Source organism: Pecten maximus, chromosome 3 (assembly GCF_902652985.1).
Source record: "Pecten maximus chromosome 3, xPecMax1.1, whole genome shotgun sequence".
Lineage (NCBI taxonomy): Eukaryota > Metazoa > Mollusca > Bivalvia > Pectinida > Pectinidae > Pecten > Pecten maximus.
This window is the reverse complement of record NC_047017.1, coordinates 49,617,974-49,638,475: the sequence shown is the minus strand read 5'-3', so window position 1 is coordinate 49,638,475 and position 20,502 is coordinate 49,617,974. Positions and strand designations below refer to the sequence as shown.

The window sequence follows — 20,502 nt, the reverse complement described above, 5'->3', positions numbered from 1 at the left end:
CTACAGATTTGTCATTAGATCTCCATGTGATGTTATTGGAAACAAAGACAGATTTCCCTTTAATACCTCTTTCTTGGCGCCTTTCTGTTTAATGATGAAGTAGGTAATGCCGAAGTCTGGGAGGGCCTGCCAAGCCTTGATGAAGGCCATCTTAGCATCAATCAAGTTCAGGTTCTGTACGTTAGCGTGTGTCTCAAGTATTCTCTGTTGTAGCTGTAACATCATGTATCAACATATTGTAAACAATGCTTCTCTGACATCACAAGATGTCACACCTATCGGACTATATAGCTATTGTAGTATAGATATAAGCCTGCAGAAATGTCCAATGGTCGTAAATTATTGTCAATATGAGTGCCATCAGGGTAATAGTTAATTAGAATGTGATAAATAAAATATTTATTTTATTACATTTATATTACAGTCTCCCACCAAATTTGAAATCATACGTCAAGAATGGAGAGATATAATCCTGTTTGGAGGGATCCTGTTTAGTTCTGTGAATCCAAATTAGCACAGAGAGCAACATATAGAATATAAACACCACACAAGTAACAACATTTGCATACACACCTGTTTAGATTTAAATTTCTTATAGAAGCGAGGAGCCACAAAGTCCTCTGAGTTGATGTCGACTTGTATTGTAGGAGATGTGCCTGGCTGTGTCGACAAGTGCTGGCGACTCAACATCGTCTTCAGACTCTGGACTTCAGTCTCATACGAACTGTCTGCCATGGTTTTTCCTTGGGATGCCAGTTTACAGGCTGCCATCCATTTACAGTATTGCTCTTCCTGTAAACATAAAGCATTTACAGTCAACTTTGAAAATTATCACCAAAGATAAAATTTCAACAACAATTCAGTTTAAGCCAAGACCCAAATTACTTCATTACATATATGTCGTTTACAGGTACTGGATCCTAACAAACAGACGTTCAGACGAGTGAATTGTCAATTTTTGAGGTAATCCACCCCTTTTTCAAGACACAAGTAAATTACAAACATACAATCACATACAGATATATATTATGAATAAAGAAAACTAAATATAGGAAATGAAGTGTTTTCCAAGGTCTCCTTTAATCTATTGTAAGCAAAGTTGACAGTATATACAAGTGTCAGATTGGTCTAAATAAGGAGTATACATGTATGGGCTATATACAGTCTTTTTTATACAGATACTAAAGCCCTTTTGACCTAATACAAAATGTCTGTATCTTTGTAAATTAATCCTCTAAATTTTCATAAGAATACGCATCTGTTTTGTTTTCTTATTATGCTCACAACACATTTGGAATATGGCCATAAATTACAGCCTATACATATAGATAGGACAGATAACAACATTTCTGATTGTTTTTACGAGGCAATATATTTACTGATAACTTACCATATCAAACCGCAGCCAGACTTCAGACATTCCATCAGATTCTGGTACAAACAACTTCATACCATATTTTTTTGAAGATATATTCAAATCTGGATGACTTTCACATCCTGAAATATCAATGCAAGAAACGTCATTATCATGCAAATCATTAAATATCAACTATTAAACTGATTGTAGCTTTAAAATCTAAGCTGCATTAAATATTTTACATGATAACAATTTATAAGATAAATGTTATCTTATTTCTTATATTTTCCTGTTAATATCTACAGAAATAAATTTTGTCAATTGTAGTGAAGACCTATGCCATACCTTTGGTGTTGATGAAGACCTATGACATACCTTTGGTGTTGATTCTCATGAAAGGAGCACCTTGGGAGTCACCCCTGCTCTTGTAAAAAGCAATGTGTGTGTCTTTGAATGTACACCATGCCCTGCTGTAGCTCTTGCGAAGCAGTAATTTTTTTGGTCTGAAAAAGGTAAAAGATACTTTGTCAATAAGACAGTAAAATCACTTTTCAAACTTCAGCAGAAACCTAGAGCAATGTTTAACACAGTAAATACCTTAATTAAATGAGACTGAAGCATTGGGGCTGAAGTATACCTACATTTTATAAGTATTATACTGTAGGGAGATCCTGTTGTTTTAGACCTAACACATATTAATCTATCAAAATCCATAAACACTGTACTTGGTGTTATGTGCTTATAGTTCTACTTGAGCTTTACAATTGTGAAACTCTTTGGTATTCTGTCATATTTATGTCCTATATGAGGCGATCAATGCGAAAATAAATTGCCTATCATCTTTACAAACTGTAACTTGTGTTGCAAAATTTGATTATTTTCATACTTAAGGAACTTTATTTCATCACTAAGTTCAGGGAATCGCAGTAATATCCCCTGGTGATGACAACATGGATCCTTCCAATGATTCCTCTAGGTTTGTGAGGTCAGCGTCTATATCATCTGTGTCCAATGAGTGACCGCCATTGTCCATCATGGAGTCGTTAGCTTGTGGTTGACTTGCCTGTGTCTGGATTTGCAGCTTAAATATCAAAATTGAACATTTTATTATTTTTTTGACCTAGTGGTTACAAAGAAGTAAGAGTTATTTCCCTTACATTGATACACAATATATCGCCACACCTCTCTAGATTTAATTCATCATCATTATTCATGATTGAGGTAGAGGGCATGTACACATGAATTACCAAAAGAACACATGATCTCATCTCCATAAATTGCTTTCTCCTGAAGACCTTGTCATGCCAGAAGATGTATTGTAATAGCCATCATCTGTTACACTCAGCACCTAACAGATTTTGTGTCTACAAAGAATTTCTATTTCAATTTCCAGGGTAAACAAACCACATGTTGTGACCAGACATCGTTTATTTACAAACTACAGTATACCACTTGCTTCTGACAGACATTAAAATCTGTTGCCAAGGCAACCTCTGACAGGCCTTAAAATGTGTTACCATGGTAACTAAAGTTATACAGCCATAGTGATGTACCTGTAGTGCTGCAAACATCATCATTTCCTCCTCTGTACAGTCCACTTCCTCTGACAAGATATTCCACTTGGCCTGTTCGTAGATCTGGTTAATCCTGACAGCATCATACTGTAATTAAACAAAGGTCAAGGTCACAGGATCAGAACACACCTACACAAGTCATTTTGCATTACTTTCAAGGTCATGCATTTCCTCCTAAACTTAAAGCTTTCAGAGAAGTAGAACTATAGTATACAGCCTGTTGGACTGGTAGGTTATCAACTCTCTCTGCTGGAAAACTTATTCAAATCTTTACAAAACTTTCAATGTCATACATTCTCCAACTTTCTACAAATCTAGCCAACACATCAGCCTCTTTTAAGCAAAACCACAAAAATCTTTTTGGGATAATAAAGGTGTTGGTGTATAAAGCAGTAAAGGTAGAATGTCTATGACATTATAATGATGGTGTGGGAGTAGCAAGGATGTTTTTTATTATTGGTTATGGCATCTGTATACCTGTATACAGTATTACCCGGTATGTGGGGGGAAGGAGGGATTAACCTCGTCTATGTGTGTGGTAGCATGCTCTATAAATAACCTTCAACAAACTTGATCTTAGATGCAAAAATATACGTAATTATAATGAGTTTTTTTTTTTGGTTTCTTCTGAGATAATATCTGTTATTGAAAAAGCAGTTAGAGCAAAGTAAACGGTTTGATCAGAAATACTTCTTAAATGAGTCCAATGTGTATAAATAAAATTCAATCTTCTCAGTGCAAATGTAGATCACAGAACCGATAACACAATACTCCCACTCCTTGTAAATATTCAGTAAACACTTTTTAACATGAGATTGGCCGACCAAAACATCAGAGGAGCTGTATTAGTCTCATCAAAAGAGACCATAGCACATAGAAATATAGAGATCTTTGATGAGGCACACTTAAAACTGTGAAACATCATTTGGATGTAGTTCAATGACCGTGGAGATGAGGGGGAGAGAAACAAGATGTCAAGATATATAGGAGTATACTGGAGAGGTCGTCTGATAGAGGTTAGGGGTGGTAACTGGTGGGAGCTCGGATAGGAGAGGTCGTCTGATAGAGGTTAGGGGTGGTAACTGGTGGGAGCTCGGATGGGGGTGGAAGCTCAGATAGGAGAGGGTGGGGGACTCGGATAGGAGAGGGTGGAGGGCTCGGATAGGAGAGGTCGTCTGATAGAGGTTAGGGGTGGTAACTGGTGGAAGCTCGGATAGGAGAGTGTGGGGGACTCGGATAGGAGAGGGTGGGAGCTCGGATGGGGGTGGAAGCTCGGATAGGAGAGGGTGGAGGGCTCGGATGGGAGTGGGAGCTCGGATAGGAGTGGGTGGAGGGCTCGGATGGGGGTGGGAGCTCGGATAGGAGAGGGTGGGGGCTCGAATGGGAGCTCGGATGGGGGGGGGGGGGGGGGGGTGCATGGGGGGCCCCGGAGTGGATATCATAGATAGCATGGTATCATTTAAAGTCTCACTATTTCCAAGCAGAGTCAGGTAAATAACACTTACTGTTCTAATGATATTAAACGAAGTCTGTTATGATATCAATAATACCTTATTATAAGCCAATATCAACAGACTCCAAAAATAAAGCTGCTCCCTATCTCAAAGATTGTATCAAAACATGATACTGTACATGTTCAAGTAAGTAACACTGTTTAATTGAAATGAAATTAAACCTGTTCTGATACCCAAAATACCTTTTTATAAGCCAACATCAACACACTCCAAAAATACCTGCACTCTCTATCTCACAGAAACTACTATCAAAACATGATACTGTAGAGGATCTGGCTAAATAGGGCCATCCTCATTAAAGGTCTATACCTGTCAGACTAAAATCTAGGTCTCCCAAACATTCTTTGTACTGTAGTACATTACAGTAATTGAGACTAATTTAAGTTCTATTTCTGTTCACCATACTCCTCTAAAATAAAGGTATTAGTCATAGTGGTCTCTATTGTGACTAATAAACAATAACATAGGAATTACACAAAGAAACATATAGACCTTGATGTCATGTTTTGTGTTTGTGATGAAGTAGGTCGTCTTGACTCGGTTATTTTTTATCCTGCTGTATTTCTACTGTTTCACATGTTGATCACCTTTGGATAAGAGCTTATCATTACCTGTATAAGGTATAATGGTTACAAATATAACTGAAGCAAGTTTAAACTTTCAAATTACATTTGTGAAATACTGACCTGCTAAAACCTTTGCTGCATGACATGCAGAAAGCAAAAAAATAATCCTGTTGTGCACTACAAACCAGTAAAGTTTTACTTCTGAATCAATATTGAAACTAGAACAGACTTCAAACATTCCTTATTCCACAATTTTTATTTGATTCAACATGTTTATTCATGGATACCAAACCTAACACCAGTTCAAAAGAACTTTAACTTGGAAATCTATAGTGAATGTTTGAAGTTAACAAATTACCCTAAATACCAGCTTATAATCTATGTACTTTAATGAGCAATATGATACACTCCATGTTTAGGTGGTGCTAAGTTGCAAATGCAAATAAGGATGATTATGAATTAAACCACAAACAATAGTTTGTGTGTTGGCCATGAAGGTACAGCACATACCACAGAAATATTGATACTTTATACAGTTTACCTATATTGAAATATGATTAAAACATTGTATCCCCAAGCCTAGAGTTCAAAATTATCAATTCAACTAATAACAATCTAAAACTACGAGAAACCAGGTCAATTTTATATAAGAATACTACTTAAAACTATAGAACATTCCGGATACAAACTAGCTCAAGTGGTCCTCAAATTGTTTGTAACTTCTTGGATGTCTGTATCAAAACAACAACACAAGTATCTTAATCCTGATCCTGTTCCCACTTACTCATAATTATCAAGTACCTCTCCACCACTGGACTCTCTGTATCACCATAAACAACTGACAGTAACGAGTCATTTTTACTTAGAATTGTTTTTTGACATTAACAAGTCATTTTTACATTTTTATTTTTGACAGCAACAAGCCATTTTTACATTGAATTGTTTTTATAAAGCTTGACTGACTATATACCTGTACCAGTATGAAGATTTTTACCCGGGATCATGCTTTACGGTTGTTTGCTTGGTTGAACACCTCATAGATGGCCAGGGTCATCAATTGACAATGGCTTCATGTGGTAGCTGGTGACTACTTCACTGATCAACATACAAGGGGCCTGTTTATGTATATTACACTACACACCTTGTGCTATATGAACAAATGTACATTGTTCAATAGTCTGCAAAGTTTCATCAAGTGTAAACATCTGTGAAATGGAGAGAGTAATCTGTCTAGACTGACCATTATAGAATTCATAAACCTGGGTAAATCAGCAATACCTGTCTAGACTGACCATTATAGAATTCAGAAACCTGGGTAAATCAGCAATACCTGTCTAGACTGACCATTATAGAATTCAGAAGCCGGGGTAATAAGCAATTAAAGTCTATATATCTTCATTTTGATGAAAGTTAAATGTGGGTAATTTGAAAACTTGTCTGATTCAAATAATATTCAAAATTAAATTTAGAGTGGTTTCATTCGAGAAATAGGCCATCTTGCTCAATGTGTATGTGGTATCACAAATTAAATAGGATTGTGTTTAGCAGCAGTTCGTGAATAGCTAACAGATATATAGGTATCTAAGCCAGTGGAGATATCAACTATGGCAGTGTGTGTATACATTAAGATACATTTGGGACAAGAGTTGCCTGCTGCCTCTAATTATACCTTGGTGTGTATACCTGAAGTGCATGCATGCATATCCTACTCTCCCCTGACCTTTGACCCCAATTTGGCACAAGCTTGGCTCAGTTCCAACCTCAGCAGCCTCAGTCAAAACTCCTGTATTACTATGACTGTGGTAATGGTGTTTATAGTCCTCTATAAGTTTACAGACTGGTGTTGGCATTACTCCATTAGCTTAGACTTTGGGTGTAAATAATACAACAATTATTATAAAATCTATTAAAAGTTCACCATAAAATGCCTCAAACATAAAGTTTTGTATAACTGTATTATTGCCTGTATTGAAAATGATTTGTATTCCTGCCTGATGATGCCCACTGTTTTGGCTCTAACTGTATTCATCTCAATTACAACTCACGTCAGAGTTAAACCTCAGTACGACCTCTGTGTCTATATCCTGGTGGCATCTTCTATAAGGACGGGGTTTTAATGAGTAATGTACATTAGGTAATTTGGTTAATGAATTCCATCCTTTCCACCAGTCTAGAGCTAATGGATGTCTTGTCATGTCTAGCTTTTTTCACCTTCATTGCTACCTCAGGGAATAGCATAAAAGACAGTACTCTGTGAGTCAAGAATTGTGAGAATTGAATCAGCTAAAACAGTAAAAACATATAGCTCCAAGTCTACAGACTGATTCAACAGGATGTTGTACTTGTAATAGAAATCCTCTACATATACGAGGCGGATCAACTATCTTTGAATAAGGACGTTTATCATCATCGATTAATCAACCTACACATATGTACAGCTTGGGACATTAAGTACAGAAACTTAGACTGCATCACTTATGTGATCCAGTTATTTCCTCAGATAAAAGGAATCCTTTTGTTAGTCACTTTTACACTGCACTGGCAGATTAAGGCTGGAATCTACCTGGCACAGTCATCCAACAGGAAGTAAATGATACGTGGAACACTTTGCCTTCATAACAAAGCTGATACAAGTAAACCTGTACTGACCAGTACCTGTAATCCTTGGTTACAAGTCCCTTTACATCTTAATTACAGAACTGATACAAGTCCCTTAACTCCTTAATTACAGAACTGATACAAGTCCCTTAACTCCTTAGTTACAGAACTGATACAAGTCCCTTAACTCCTTAGTTACAGAACTGATACAAGTCCCTTAACTCCTTAGTTACAGAACTGATACAAGTCCCTTTACTCCTTAGTTACAGAACTCATACAAGTCCCTTAACTCCTTAGTTACAGAACTGATACAAGTCCCTTTAATCCTTAGTTACAGAACTGATACAAGTCCCTTTACTACTTAGTTACAGAACTGATACAAGTCCCTTTACTACTTAGTTACAGAACTGATACAAGTCCCTTTACTACTTAGTTACAGAACTGATACAAGTCCCTTTACTCCTTAGTTACAGAACTGATACAATTCCCTTTACTCCTTAGTTACAGAACTGATACAAGTCCCTTTACTCCTTAGTTACAGAACTGATACAAGTCCCTTTACACCTTAATTACAGAACTGATACAAGTCCCTTTACTCCTTAGTTACAGAACTGATACAAGTCCCTTTACTCCTTAGTTACAGAACTGATACAAGTCCCTTTAATCCTTAGTTACATAACTGATACAAGTCCCTTTACTCCTTAGTTACAGAACTGATACAAGTCCCTTTAATCCTTAGTTACATAACTGATACAAGTCCCTTTACTACTTAGTTACAGAACTGATACAAGTCCCTTTACTCCTTAGTTACAGAACTGATACAAGTCCCTTTAATCCTTAGTTACAGAACTGATACAAGTCCCTTCATTCCTTAGTTACAGAACTGATAAAAGTACCTCAACTCCTTAGTTACCAGGCATGGGGTAGCTAATAGTTACAGAACTGATATAAGTATCTGTGTTCAATGGTGACTTGCAGGGGTATGGTTCTCTTTATTACAAAACCCTTTTTGTCCATTTTCTATGATCTATTTATCACAACTGAGCTATCAAAGGCCAGTAGGTTGAACAGGAAGATAAGATGTCACTCTAAGCTGATCTGAAAAAAGATAATTTGCAATATGTTTTTTATAACGTTTGTATAATCTAAATCATATCCATGGGTATTTTCCCTAGTAGTGTTAACTTGCTGTCCTTACTACCATTACAGGTAATGATGGGTATAGACACCGTCCTCATACCTGGCTGTGTCATAAGATAATATCTAGTCCTGAGGGTCATGGGGGACACATGCCGGTAATTTAGACTTGTACTAACCATGCTGACTCACATCTGTGGCACCAGCTACAGATGACTGATCTCGGTGTTGTTTAACATTACCATGAAATTATCACTTGGTGCTATATTGTTAGCAGATTTTAGAACTTGATGGTTCACAGCCATCTTAACATCTTAAGTATACCGGGAGGTGTAGAAATAGTTGGAATACTACCTTTTACAGATGGTTAACGAATCAGAAACACAAACCCAGATAAAAACACACCAGCTATTACTACTACCACATCACTTTTTTACTAGTTTTTTATATTGTGTTCATTTCTTGATGGCATTTACATGGAAACCAAATATCAAAGACCATAATGATTCCCACAACTATCAAGAAAGGCCCCAACACGGTTATCCTCTCCCACAACTCTCTAGAAAGGCCCCAACACAGTTATCCTTCCCCACAACTCTCTAGAAAGGCCCCAACACCGTTATCCTTCCCCACAACTCTCTAGAAAGGCCCCAACACGGTTATCCTTCCCCACAACTCTCTAGAAAGACCCAACACGGTTATCCTTCCCCACAACTCTCTAGAAAGACCCAACACGGTTATCCTCTCCCACAACTCTCTAGAAAGCCCCAACACGGTTATCCTCTCCCACAACTCTCTAGAAAGCCCCAACACGGTTATCCTTCCCCACAACTCTCTAGAAAGCCCCAACACAGTTATCCTTCCCCACAACTCTCTAGAAAGGCCCCAACACAGTTATCCTTCCCCACAACTCTCTAGAAAGCCCCAACACAGGTTATCCTCCCCCACAACTCTCTAGAAAGCCCCAACACGGTTATCCTTCCCACAACTCTCTAGAAAGGCCCAACACAGTTATCCTTCCCCACAACTCTCTAGAAAGCCCCAACACAGTTATCCTCTCCCACAACTCTCTAGAAAGCCCCAACACAGTTATCCTTCCCCACAACTCTCTAGAAAGCCCCAACACAGTTATCCTTCCCCACAACTCTCTAGAAAGCCCCAACACGGTTATCCTTCCCCACAACTCTCTAGAAAGCCCCAACACGGTTATCCTCCCCCAGAACTCTCTAGAAGGCCCCAACACGGTTATCCTTCCCCACAACTCTCTAGAAAGCCCCAACACAGTTATCCTCCCCCACAACTCTCTAGAAAGCCCCAACACGGTTATCCTTCCCCACAACTCTCTAGAAAGCCCCAACACAGTTATCCTTCCCCACAACTCTCTAGAAAGCCCCAACACGGTTATCCTTCCTCACAACTCTCTAGAAAGCCCCAACACAGTTATCCTTCCCCACAACTCTCTAGAAAGCCCCAACACAGTTATCCTTCCCCACAACTCTCTAGAAAGCCCCAACACAGTTATCCTTCCCCACAACTCTCTAGAAAGACCCCAACACAGTTATCCTTCCCCACAACTCTCTAGAAAGCCCCAACACGGTTATCCTCCCCCACAACTCTCTAGAAAGGCCCCAACACGGTTATCCTTCCCCACAACTCTCTAGAAAGGCCCCAACACGGTTATCCTTCCCCACAACTCTCTAGAAAGGCCCCAACACGGTTATCCTTCCCCACAACTCTCTAGAAAGGCCCAACACAGTTATCCTTCCCCACAACTCTCTAGAAAGCCCCAACACGGTTATCCTTCCCCACAACTCTCTAGAAAGCCCCAACACGGTTATCCTTCCCCACAACTCTCTAGAAAGGCCCCAACACGGTTATCCTTCCCCACAACTCTCTAGAAAGGCCCAACACAGTTATCCTTCCCCACAACTCTCTAGAAAGCCCCAACACGGTTATCCTTCCCCACAACTCTCTAGAAAGGCCCCAACACGGTTATCCTTCCCCACAACTATCAAGAAAGGCCCCAACACGGTTATCCTTCCCCACAACTCTCTAGAAAGCCCCCACATGGTTATCCTTCCCCACAACTCTCTAGAAAGCCCCAACACGGTTATCCTTCCCCACAACTCTCTAGAAAGACCCAACACGGTTATCCTCTCCCACAACTCTCTAGAAAGACCCCAACACAGTTATCCTTCCCCACAACACTCTAGAAAGCCCCAACACGGTTATCCTTCCCCACATCTCTCTAGAAAGCCCCAACACGGTTATCCTCCCCCACAACTATCAAGAAAGGCCCCAACACGGTTATCCTTCCCCACAACTCTCTAGAAAGCCCCCACATGGTTATCCTTCCCCACAACTCTCTAGAAAGCCCCAACACGGTTATCCTTCCCCACAACTCTCTAGAAAGCCCCAACACAGTTATCCTCCCCCACAACACTCTAGAAAGCCCCAACACGGTTATCCTTCCCCACAACTCTCTAGAAAGCCCCAACACAGTTATCCTTCCCCACAACTCTCTAGAAAGCCCCCACATGGTTATCCTTCCCCACAACTCTCTAGAAAGCCCCAACACGGTTATCCTCCTCCACAACACTCTAGAAAGCCCCAACACGGTTATCCTTCCCCACAACTCTCTAGAAAGCCCCAACACGGTTATCCTTCCCCACAACTCTCTAGAAAGCCCCAACACGGTTATCCTTCCCCACAACTCTCTAGAAAGGCCCCAACACGGTTATCCTTCCCCACAACTCTCTAGAAAGGCCCCAACACAGTTATCCTTCCCCACAACTCTCTAGAAAGGCCCCAACACGGTTATCCTTCCCCACAACTCTCTAGAAAGGCCCCAACACAGTTATCCTTCCCCACAACTCTCTAGAAAGCCCCAACACGGTTATCCTTCCCCACAACTCTCTAGAAAGCCCCAACACGGTTATCCTTCCCCACAACTCTCTAGAAAGGCCCCAACACAGTTATCCTTCCCCACAACTCTCTAGAAAGCCCCAACACGGTTATCCTTCCCCACAACTCTCTAGAAAGGCCCCAACACAGTTATCCTTCCCCACAACTCTCTAGAAAGCCCCAACACGGTTATCCTCCCCCACAACTCTCTAGAAAGCCCCAACACGGTTATCCTCCCCCACAACACTCTAGAAAGCCCCAATACGGTTATCCTTCCCCACAACTCTCTAGAAAGCCCCAACACGGTTATCCTCTCCCACAACTCTCTAGAAAGCCCCAACACGGTTATCCTTCCCCACAACTCTCTAGAAAGCCCCAACACGGTTATCCTCCCCCACAACTCTCTAAAAAGCCCCAACACTGCTGTCCTCCCCCACAACCATCAAGAAAGGCCCCAGCTCTGTTCACACTCATAATTAACTCTACCTGAACTGATTTATTGATTAAAGCCAGGTATAATCACATCACAAATATCTGATATCCCCGCACGCCAGACTCTAATGGCAGTTTAATACAGTGCATAAATGGATGTTGCGTGGCCACAGTACAATGGGCACTATTAAACACAAGTATCTTTATCTCGTAAAAAATCTTAATCATATGCAACTAATTTACATGTGTGAACTGCTATCATTGATGTCAGTTTACTGCTTTCTACAATTACCTGGTGACAGAATAAAGAATTTATATTCCAGGTAACAGAACAATGTTTGGGCAGATGCACTGTGTTGTCATATGACTGTCATGTAATGATGCACTTTGGCATCATAAAACTGTCATGTAATGATACACTTTGGCATCATAAGACTGTCATGTAATGATACACTTTGGCATCACAAGGCTGTCATGTAATGATGTACTTTGGCATCATAACACTGTCATGTAATGATGTACTTTGGCATCATAAGACTGTCACGTAATGATGTACTTTGGCATCATAACACTGTCATGTAATGATACACTTTGGCATCATAAGGCTGTCATGTAATGATACACTTTGGTATCATAAGACTGTCATGTAATGATACACTTTGGCATCACAAGGATGTCATGTAATGATGTACTTTGGCATCACAAGGCTGTCATGTAATGATACACTTTGGTATCATAAGACTGTCATGTAATGATACACTTTGGCATCACAAGGCTGTCATGTAATGATACACTTTGGTATCATAAGACTGTCATGTAATGATACACTTTGGTATCAAAAGACTGTCATGTAATGATACACTTTGGTATCATAAGGCTGTCATGTAATGATACACTTTGGCATCACAAGGCTGTCATGTAATGATACACTTTGGTATCATAAGACTGTCATGTAATGATACACTTTGGCATCACAAGGCTGTCATGTAATGATACACTTTGGTATCATAAGACTGTCATGTAATGATACACTTTGGCATCACAAGGCTATCATGTAATGATACACTTTGGTATCATAAAACTGTCATGTAATGATGTACTTTGGCATCATAAGACTGTCATGTAATGATGTACTTTGGTATCATAAGGCTGTCATGTAATGATACACTTTGGCATCACAAGGCTGTCATGTAATGATATACTTTGGCAAGTACATTTACCGGTTGACCTTCAGCGTTGTAAAGACTAGGGTGAATATATAATGCAATCAAAGAAGACAAGAATCTGTATATGTGATACGTGTCTCGCATTGAGGACTGGATAGCGTATTTGATGGGGTCAGACATCTAGTGTATTTTGACCGTTGTAATATAATTACATATACAACTGTGTCCCCAACATCTGAGTACTTATACCATTGTACATATGTATACATAGATCTCTCTCTACAAAAATTAATCTCTTTTCTCTCAGTCATTTTCTGCAGCTATTGGCAATGAGCCAGGGAAACTTTACCTACACATGTCAAAACTGTACCAGTGTCTGACAAGTGTTCCTGTATGGCCTAGATGGTCAGAGGATTGGTTCTGCTTTGTTACACCATTGACAGGAAGTATTGGGGCTAGTTGGATAGGGACAGATGAAGAAGTTTGATATTTACTGATGAAAGAAGTTTAATAGTCACTTATGAAGAAGTTTGAAAGTGACTGATGAAGAAGTTGGATAGTTACTGATGAAGTTGAATGGTTACTGATGATGAAGTTTGATGGTTACTGATGAAGAAGTTGGATAGTGACTGATGAAGAAGTTTGATAGTTACTGATGAAGAAAATTGATAGTGACTGATGAAGAAGTTGGATAGTTACTGATGAAGAAGTTGGATAGTTACTGAGGAAGAAGTTAGATAGTTACTGATGAAGAAGTTAGATAGTTACTGATGAAGAAGTTTGATAGTTACTGACGATGAAGTTGGATGGTTTCTGATGATGAAGTTGGATAGTGACTGATGAAGTTGAATGGTTACTGATGATGAAGTTGGATGGTTACTGATGAAGAAGTTTGATAGTGACTGATGAAGAAGTTGAAAGTTACTGATGAAGTTTGATATTTACTGATGAAGAAGTTGGATAGTTACTGATGAAGAAGTTGGATAGTTACTGATGAAGAAGTTGGATAGTTACTGATGAAGAAGTTGGATAGTTACTGATGATGAAGTTGGATAGTTACTGATGAAGAAGTTTGATGGTTACTGATGATGAAGTTGGATAGTTACTGATGATGAAGTTGGATAGTTACTGATGATGAAGTTGGATAGTTACTGATGAAGAAGTCGGATAGTTACTAATGAAGAATATTGTGTGGTCCTAATGATGCCAAGTTTGCTGTAGCAATCAATTCTTTATGACTAAAAAATCCTCATTTAAAGACTTTTTATTGGTCTCTTTTTCTCTTTTTTTTTTCTCTCATTCAAATTGATGAGGATTTTAAAGTCTTCTTAACTCTTAAAGTTTGGACTCAACTCAGTCATAGCTGCCAAAAAACTCCAGAAACCCACTGTTGGACTAAAACATTGACACATTGTTTGCATTAGCTCTGTTTTATGATGTTGGCAAATAATATGGGTATAATTTAAGTCAGGTCTAGACAGAACGTAAGTGGGCGGGGCACTTTCTTCCAGTACTTGAAGAATTTGTTACAGGGACGACTGGATATATTGTAACACATACCTAAATGTGACTGAGGTGTCGGAGAAATTTGTTACAGGGACGTGGATATATTGTAACACATACCTAAATGTGACTGAGGTGTCGGAGAAATTTGGAAGTACATAGCAGGAATACTAGAAATCTCAGTTCAGGAAGTCTAGACAGAATGCCAAATCAGGAATCACTTGTACAATCACTTATATTGTAAATGAACCACCAACCACTTGTACAATCGCTTATATTGTAAATGAACCACCAACCACTTGTACAATCACTTATATTGTAAATGAACCACCAACCACTTGTACAATCGCTTATATTGTAAATGAACCACCAACCACTTGTACAATCTCTTATATTGTAAATGAACCACCCACCACTTGTACAATCACTTATATTGTAAATGAACCACCAACCACTTGTACAATCTCTTATATTGTAAATGAACCACCAACCACTTGTACAATCTCTTATATTGTAAATGAACCACCAACCAGTTGTACAATCACTTATATTGTAAATGAACCACCAACCACTTGTACAATCACTTATACTGTAAATGAACCACCAACCACTTGTACAATCTCTTATATTGTAAATGAACCACCAACCAGTTGTACAATCACTTATATTGTAAATGAACCACCAACCACTTGTACAATCACTTATATTGTAAATGAACCACCAACCAGTTGTACAATCTCTTATATTGTAAATGAACCACCAACCACTTGTACAATCTCTTATATTGTAAATGAACCAACCACTTGTACAATCTCTTATATTGTAAATGAACCACCAACCACTTGTACAATCACTTATATTGTAAATGAATCACCAACCACTTGTACAATCTCTTATATTGTAAATGAACCACCAACCACTTGTACAATCTTTTATATTGTAAATGAACCACCAACCACTTGTACAATCTCTTATATTGTAAATGAACCACCCACCACTTGTACAATCACTTATATTGTAAATGAACCACCAACCACTTGTACAATCTCTTATATTGTAAATGAACCACCAACCACTTGTACAATCTCTTATATTGTAAATGAACCACCAACCAGTTGTACAATCACTTATATTGTAAATGAACCACCAACCACTTGTACAATCACTTATACTGTAAATGAACCACCAACCACTTGTACAATCTCTTATATTGTAAATGAACCACCAACCAGTTGTACAATCACTTATATTGTAAATGAACCACCAACCACTTGTACAATCACTTATATTGTAAATGAACCACCAACCAGTTGTACAATCTCTTATATTGTAAATGAACCACCAACCACTTGTACAATCACTTATATTGTAAATGAACCAACCACTTGTACAATCTCTTATATTGTAAATGAACCACCAACCACTTGTACAATCTCTTATATTGTAAATGAACCACCAACCACTTGTACAATCACTTATATTGTAAATGAACCACCAACCACTTGTACAATCGCTTATATTGTAAATGAACCACCAACCACTTGTACAATCTCTTATATTGTAAATGAACCACCAACCACTTGTACAATCTCTTATATTGTAAATGAACCACCAACCACTTGTGCTATCTTTTGAACTTGCTGAAACAAGCACCCCAGGAATAATGGTCTTTCATGTTAGAGTTTCCTAAATACTATCGGACCATCCACAAAAGATGTTTATTGCAGGCAATTTTTGGTGTGATAAGAAGTTCCTGATCAACAAACATTTTAACATGTTCCATAAGAGTAACATCTCCAGCCAATGGTTATAACTGTTCATAACGTACAAGCCTCAATATAGACCAGTTGATAAAACTTATGAACGTACAAGCCTCAATATAGACCAGTTGATAAAACTTATCTTGATAATATTTCTATCACCCTGCCAGGACCACTGATGCAGTAAAGTAACCACACATGTGGGCCCATACTTCAAACAGCAGGTGAAGCACCTGCAAAATGTATGTCAGTCGACCAGTCTTCAGACATTAACTGGGTATGAATGAAGATTTTTCAGCAGTAAAACATTTTATCTTGATTCAGTCATGTTTTGTAGATAGTAATCCTTCTACTCCAGTCCATTCATACAAAACAGCCCTTAGTAAATTAGTAATCGGCTGGAGTACATCCACACCATGTGATTCACTGCTTCTGTTTGACCTTCAATGACCTCTATGTATGGATGCTGTGGGATGACCTTCAGTGACCTCTAGCTACCTTATCTACTTTACCTACACATCTCTCTGTTCTCTTTATAGAACAGTTGAGGATGATTTTAGATTTTCATGTTTAGCTGACCTAGTGTAGACATGGTAACCAGAGACTTCTGAGGCCCAGACCAGAACACAAACAATCACTCCGTCCAGACTCCAGTCAAAGCTAGCTATAGTTTCACTTCTTTGGTCATATCACAGAAACACATTAGCAAGATTAGGTTTTATTGGTTTTTAAATTGTGTTGTAGCATTGAAATATTTGCTGGCAGGAGGATGATATGAGCTGATGAGCTGCTACGTATGCTGAATGTTTCAGTTTTGCTGTGCTTACCTTTTGGTTTAAGTCATAAAAGGAGAAGAACTTGTATTTGAGGAGGATGAAATCATTGTCTCGGATGCCCTGCTCCATCAGAGATTTAGAGGAATCCAGCCATCTGTGGAATACCAAACAACTTTTATATACATTTTTTCTTTAATGCATTACTATTTACTTGATACTTAATACCAGCATTTACTTCAACTCTCATCCTTAGTTTTGATGACAGATAGATATTTTCTCAAATTACAATTAAAAGATTTGGTTCCTGTGAATACAACATGCATATAAATCAACAAAATCTTAACAGTAAAACAGGATATTGTTATAAGCATACTACATATATTCACTTATAAAGATTAATTTATATTTGTTTATCAACACTGTGTATAGAGAATGTAATGCATTGTGATGATACAAAACTTAATCACCTCTCAATCTCATTGTCACAACACTTGACTGTGTCAATTAGAGGTGAGGTTAAGAGAATTTTAAATTAAACAAAACTACTCAAAATTCAAAATGTACATGAAAGTCATGCCTGTTTCAGGAAATGTTGTTATTGTCCTATAACGCATATTGCTTTTGACAAAAAGCCTGGTATATACTAAGAAGCTGATCCACAGGGGGAGACACCTCTACAATGTGGTCCCCCATGTCATATGGCAGACATCTGGCCATGTGACATACCAGACGGTCTACTCATTCCATTTCTACCTAATCCCAACATGTTCCAATGTTGGTCTAATTAGCTTATCAAACAAACTTGGACCTAAATACTCGGTAATACATATAATCAGACTGGTGTACAGCTGGCTACAATCAGTGTGCAGTAGTAGACCCTACCCACTATCACTGGTAGACACACAATGTATAGGAGCCTCCCAATCTCATCCACTACATTATCTACATCGGCTGCACATATTTCATTTTTTTATGTCCAGGAAAAACATCTGCATATTCTCATTAAAGTCTACTGTAATTATAGCGTGAATGATTCATTTTCACTCGGGAGAAATTTCTAAGTAAAAAAAGGAAAGGGTAATAAAAATTGCGATGAACAAAGCATAAAAAAATTGTAGAAATAATTTTGGAAGCTGGTGCTATCAGCACGAGGATGCAATAGGGATGCTGGATATATCAACATGGCTATCTTATCTTAGAGCTACATCCTGACACATAGAGCCTTACTTCTGGTTTACTACACAAGCTCTACCCAACCCTACAGATCTGTAGTTTACATAAGTAAGCCCAGATACACAATCTCGTCTGAGTCAGCCTCCCCATCAACAGATAACTGATGATGGACCTAGTCACTTACAAAATACCAATATCATATGCATTAGGATAGCAATATTAAGATACAGAGCAAAAACCAAGAGATATTTTATCTATTGTTTTACATTTTGACTATCATACACTTTATATCTAGTACAGTTTTATACTCAGGAAGTCCGAGACCTCAGATTTACTTACAGTAAATCTGAAAATACTTCTGAACAACTTTAGATCCAAGAAGTCTGAAAACCTTCCCAGCAGACTTAGATAACAAGAGACTGATAATAATTCTCGAACCAATTTCTGTCATGATTTTACTTCAATGCAGTACATTACCAGATAGAACAAAAGATTAACTAATACCTCATAATGTACTTGTGTGTAAACTGGTGAAATTGTATTCTTCAACTTTAAATCTACAAATGTTTTGAAATGGAACCAATCCTGTTGTACAGTAATGATGTATTGCCATTGAAATGTTAGCAGCTTGAATGTGTATTAAAGAGTTATAAGTTGTGTTGATGTGTACCAGTAAAGCGTTATTTCCTGTATCCTGTAGGGGAACAATCCAAGCCAACACCCTGCATTCTCTTCACACAAATCTCACCCAACACAAACTTCCTTTATGTTACTATATGTCACCACAGTAATCAGAGATTTGTATCAGTACAGAACACTTCTCCCCTTCTAATTTAATTTTCTCAAAATAATACTTACTACAAGCTGAACATCATGTGTATTACAACATTTTACATGTATAGAATAACCTTTACTGTAAATATCAGATCTTGTTATTCTGACAATCTACGAATATAATTATCAAGGACACTGATAATTATGCTGTATGTATTTAATACTGTTTACAGAAGTAAGTGATTACTGAATATACAAACTAATGAGGATAAATATTTGAGAGAGCTAAATGTTCATTAACAGAAATAGGCCAATATGTGATGTTATATAAGTGTGTAATAAGTATATATAAAAGGAAAGTAGGCAGTCAAATTCTGCTGCATAAAACTACATAGATTGGAGCTACTGATGTAGTGCCAAGTTTGCCTGTACTGTAAAGACCGAAGTTCATTACCGAAGTTACGCCTAATTTACTACGGTCCTTTCCACATTTTTGGGGGTTTCACTTATACAAGAGGGAATCAATCTGTGTATGAAACCACAGAATAATTACTTTTTCTTATTTTTTAAATAACTACCATGTTGCCAGAGAGGATACACTAAATTACAGAGTATCCAATCACATACGACATTTTGTATGTGGCAGACTGGTCCAACAAATAACTACAGGTACCAAGCATATAGGAGTCAATTACTTTCGACATCATTTGGAGACAAATATGTGAAAAGAATTTTGACAATGTGTGTGTATTATCGCAATAATACACAGCTTGGCTTTCTATACATATATCCAATAGTGAACATGTACTTAGAACCATGGCCAAGATATCACAAATTCCACAGAAAGATTCCAGAAAACTATTTATCATAGGTGTCTACCTATAAATTCTTGAACCTTTGAAGTTGCTGATAGTAAAGAGAATGATTATATCATTGTACTTGCATACTTACGAGTAATTAATTCTAGCTTTTTCTACGTAATTTTTTGGCTTGTAGAGGAAGGGTTGAGCGTCCCTGATGGACACGGGTGGACTATTGGCTAGAGCATTCTCCATACAGGTTTCAAACGACAGACTGTACATGGACCCTGGCGACATTGTTCCATTGGCATTAAAGGTGCTGTTGAACGTATTATAGGGTGATACAGAGTTAGCACTGTAGGAACTGACTCCAGGGGTCATCGTAGGTCCCGGGGTCAAACCTGGTGTTCTATTTAATGTATTCTGAAAACAAAACAAAGTTTAATGTAAATGTATATAAAACCAAAA

At 38.2% G+C, this 20,502-nt stretch overlaps 1 protein-coding gene across 1 annotated transcript in view; it reads right to left on the bottom strand.

The window, feature by feature from the left end:
* The window catches only part of LOC117324446 (fermitin family homolog 2-like), a 45,206-nt gene that overhangs the window by 5,199 nt on the left and 19,505 nt on the right, over positions 1-20,502 (bottom strand). The window contains 9 exon segments of the mRNA XM_033880302.1: positions 67-213; positions 574-792; positions 1,391-1,497; positions 1,733-1,860; positions 2,244-2,275; positions 2,277-2,438; positions 2,911-3,018; positions 17,339-17,441; positions 20,186-20,457. Of these exon segments, the coding sequence (XP_033736193.1) occupies positions 67-213; positions 574-792; positions 1,391-1,497; positions 1,733-1,860; positions 2,244-2,275; positions 2,277-2,438; positions 2,911-3,018; positions 17,339-17,441; positions 20,186-20,457 (1,278 nt within the window).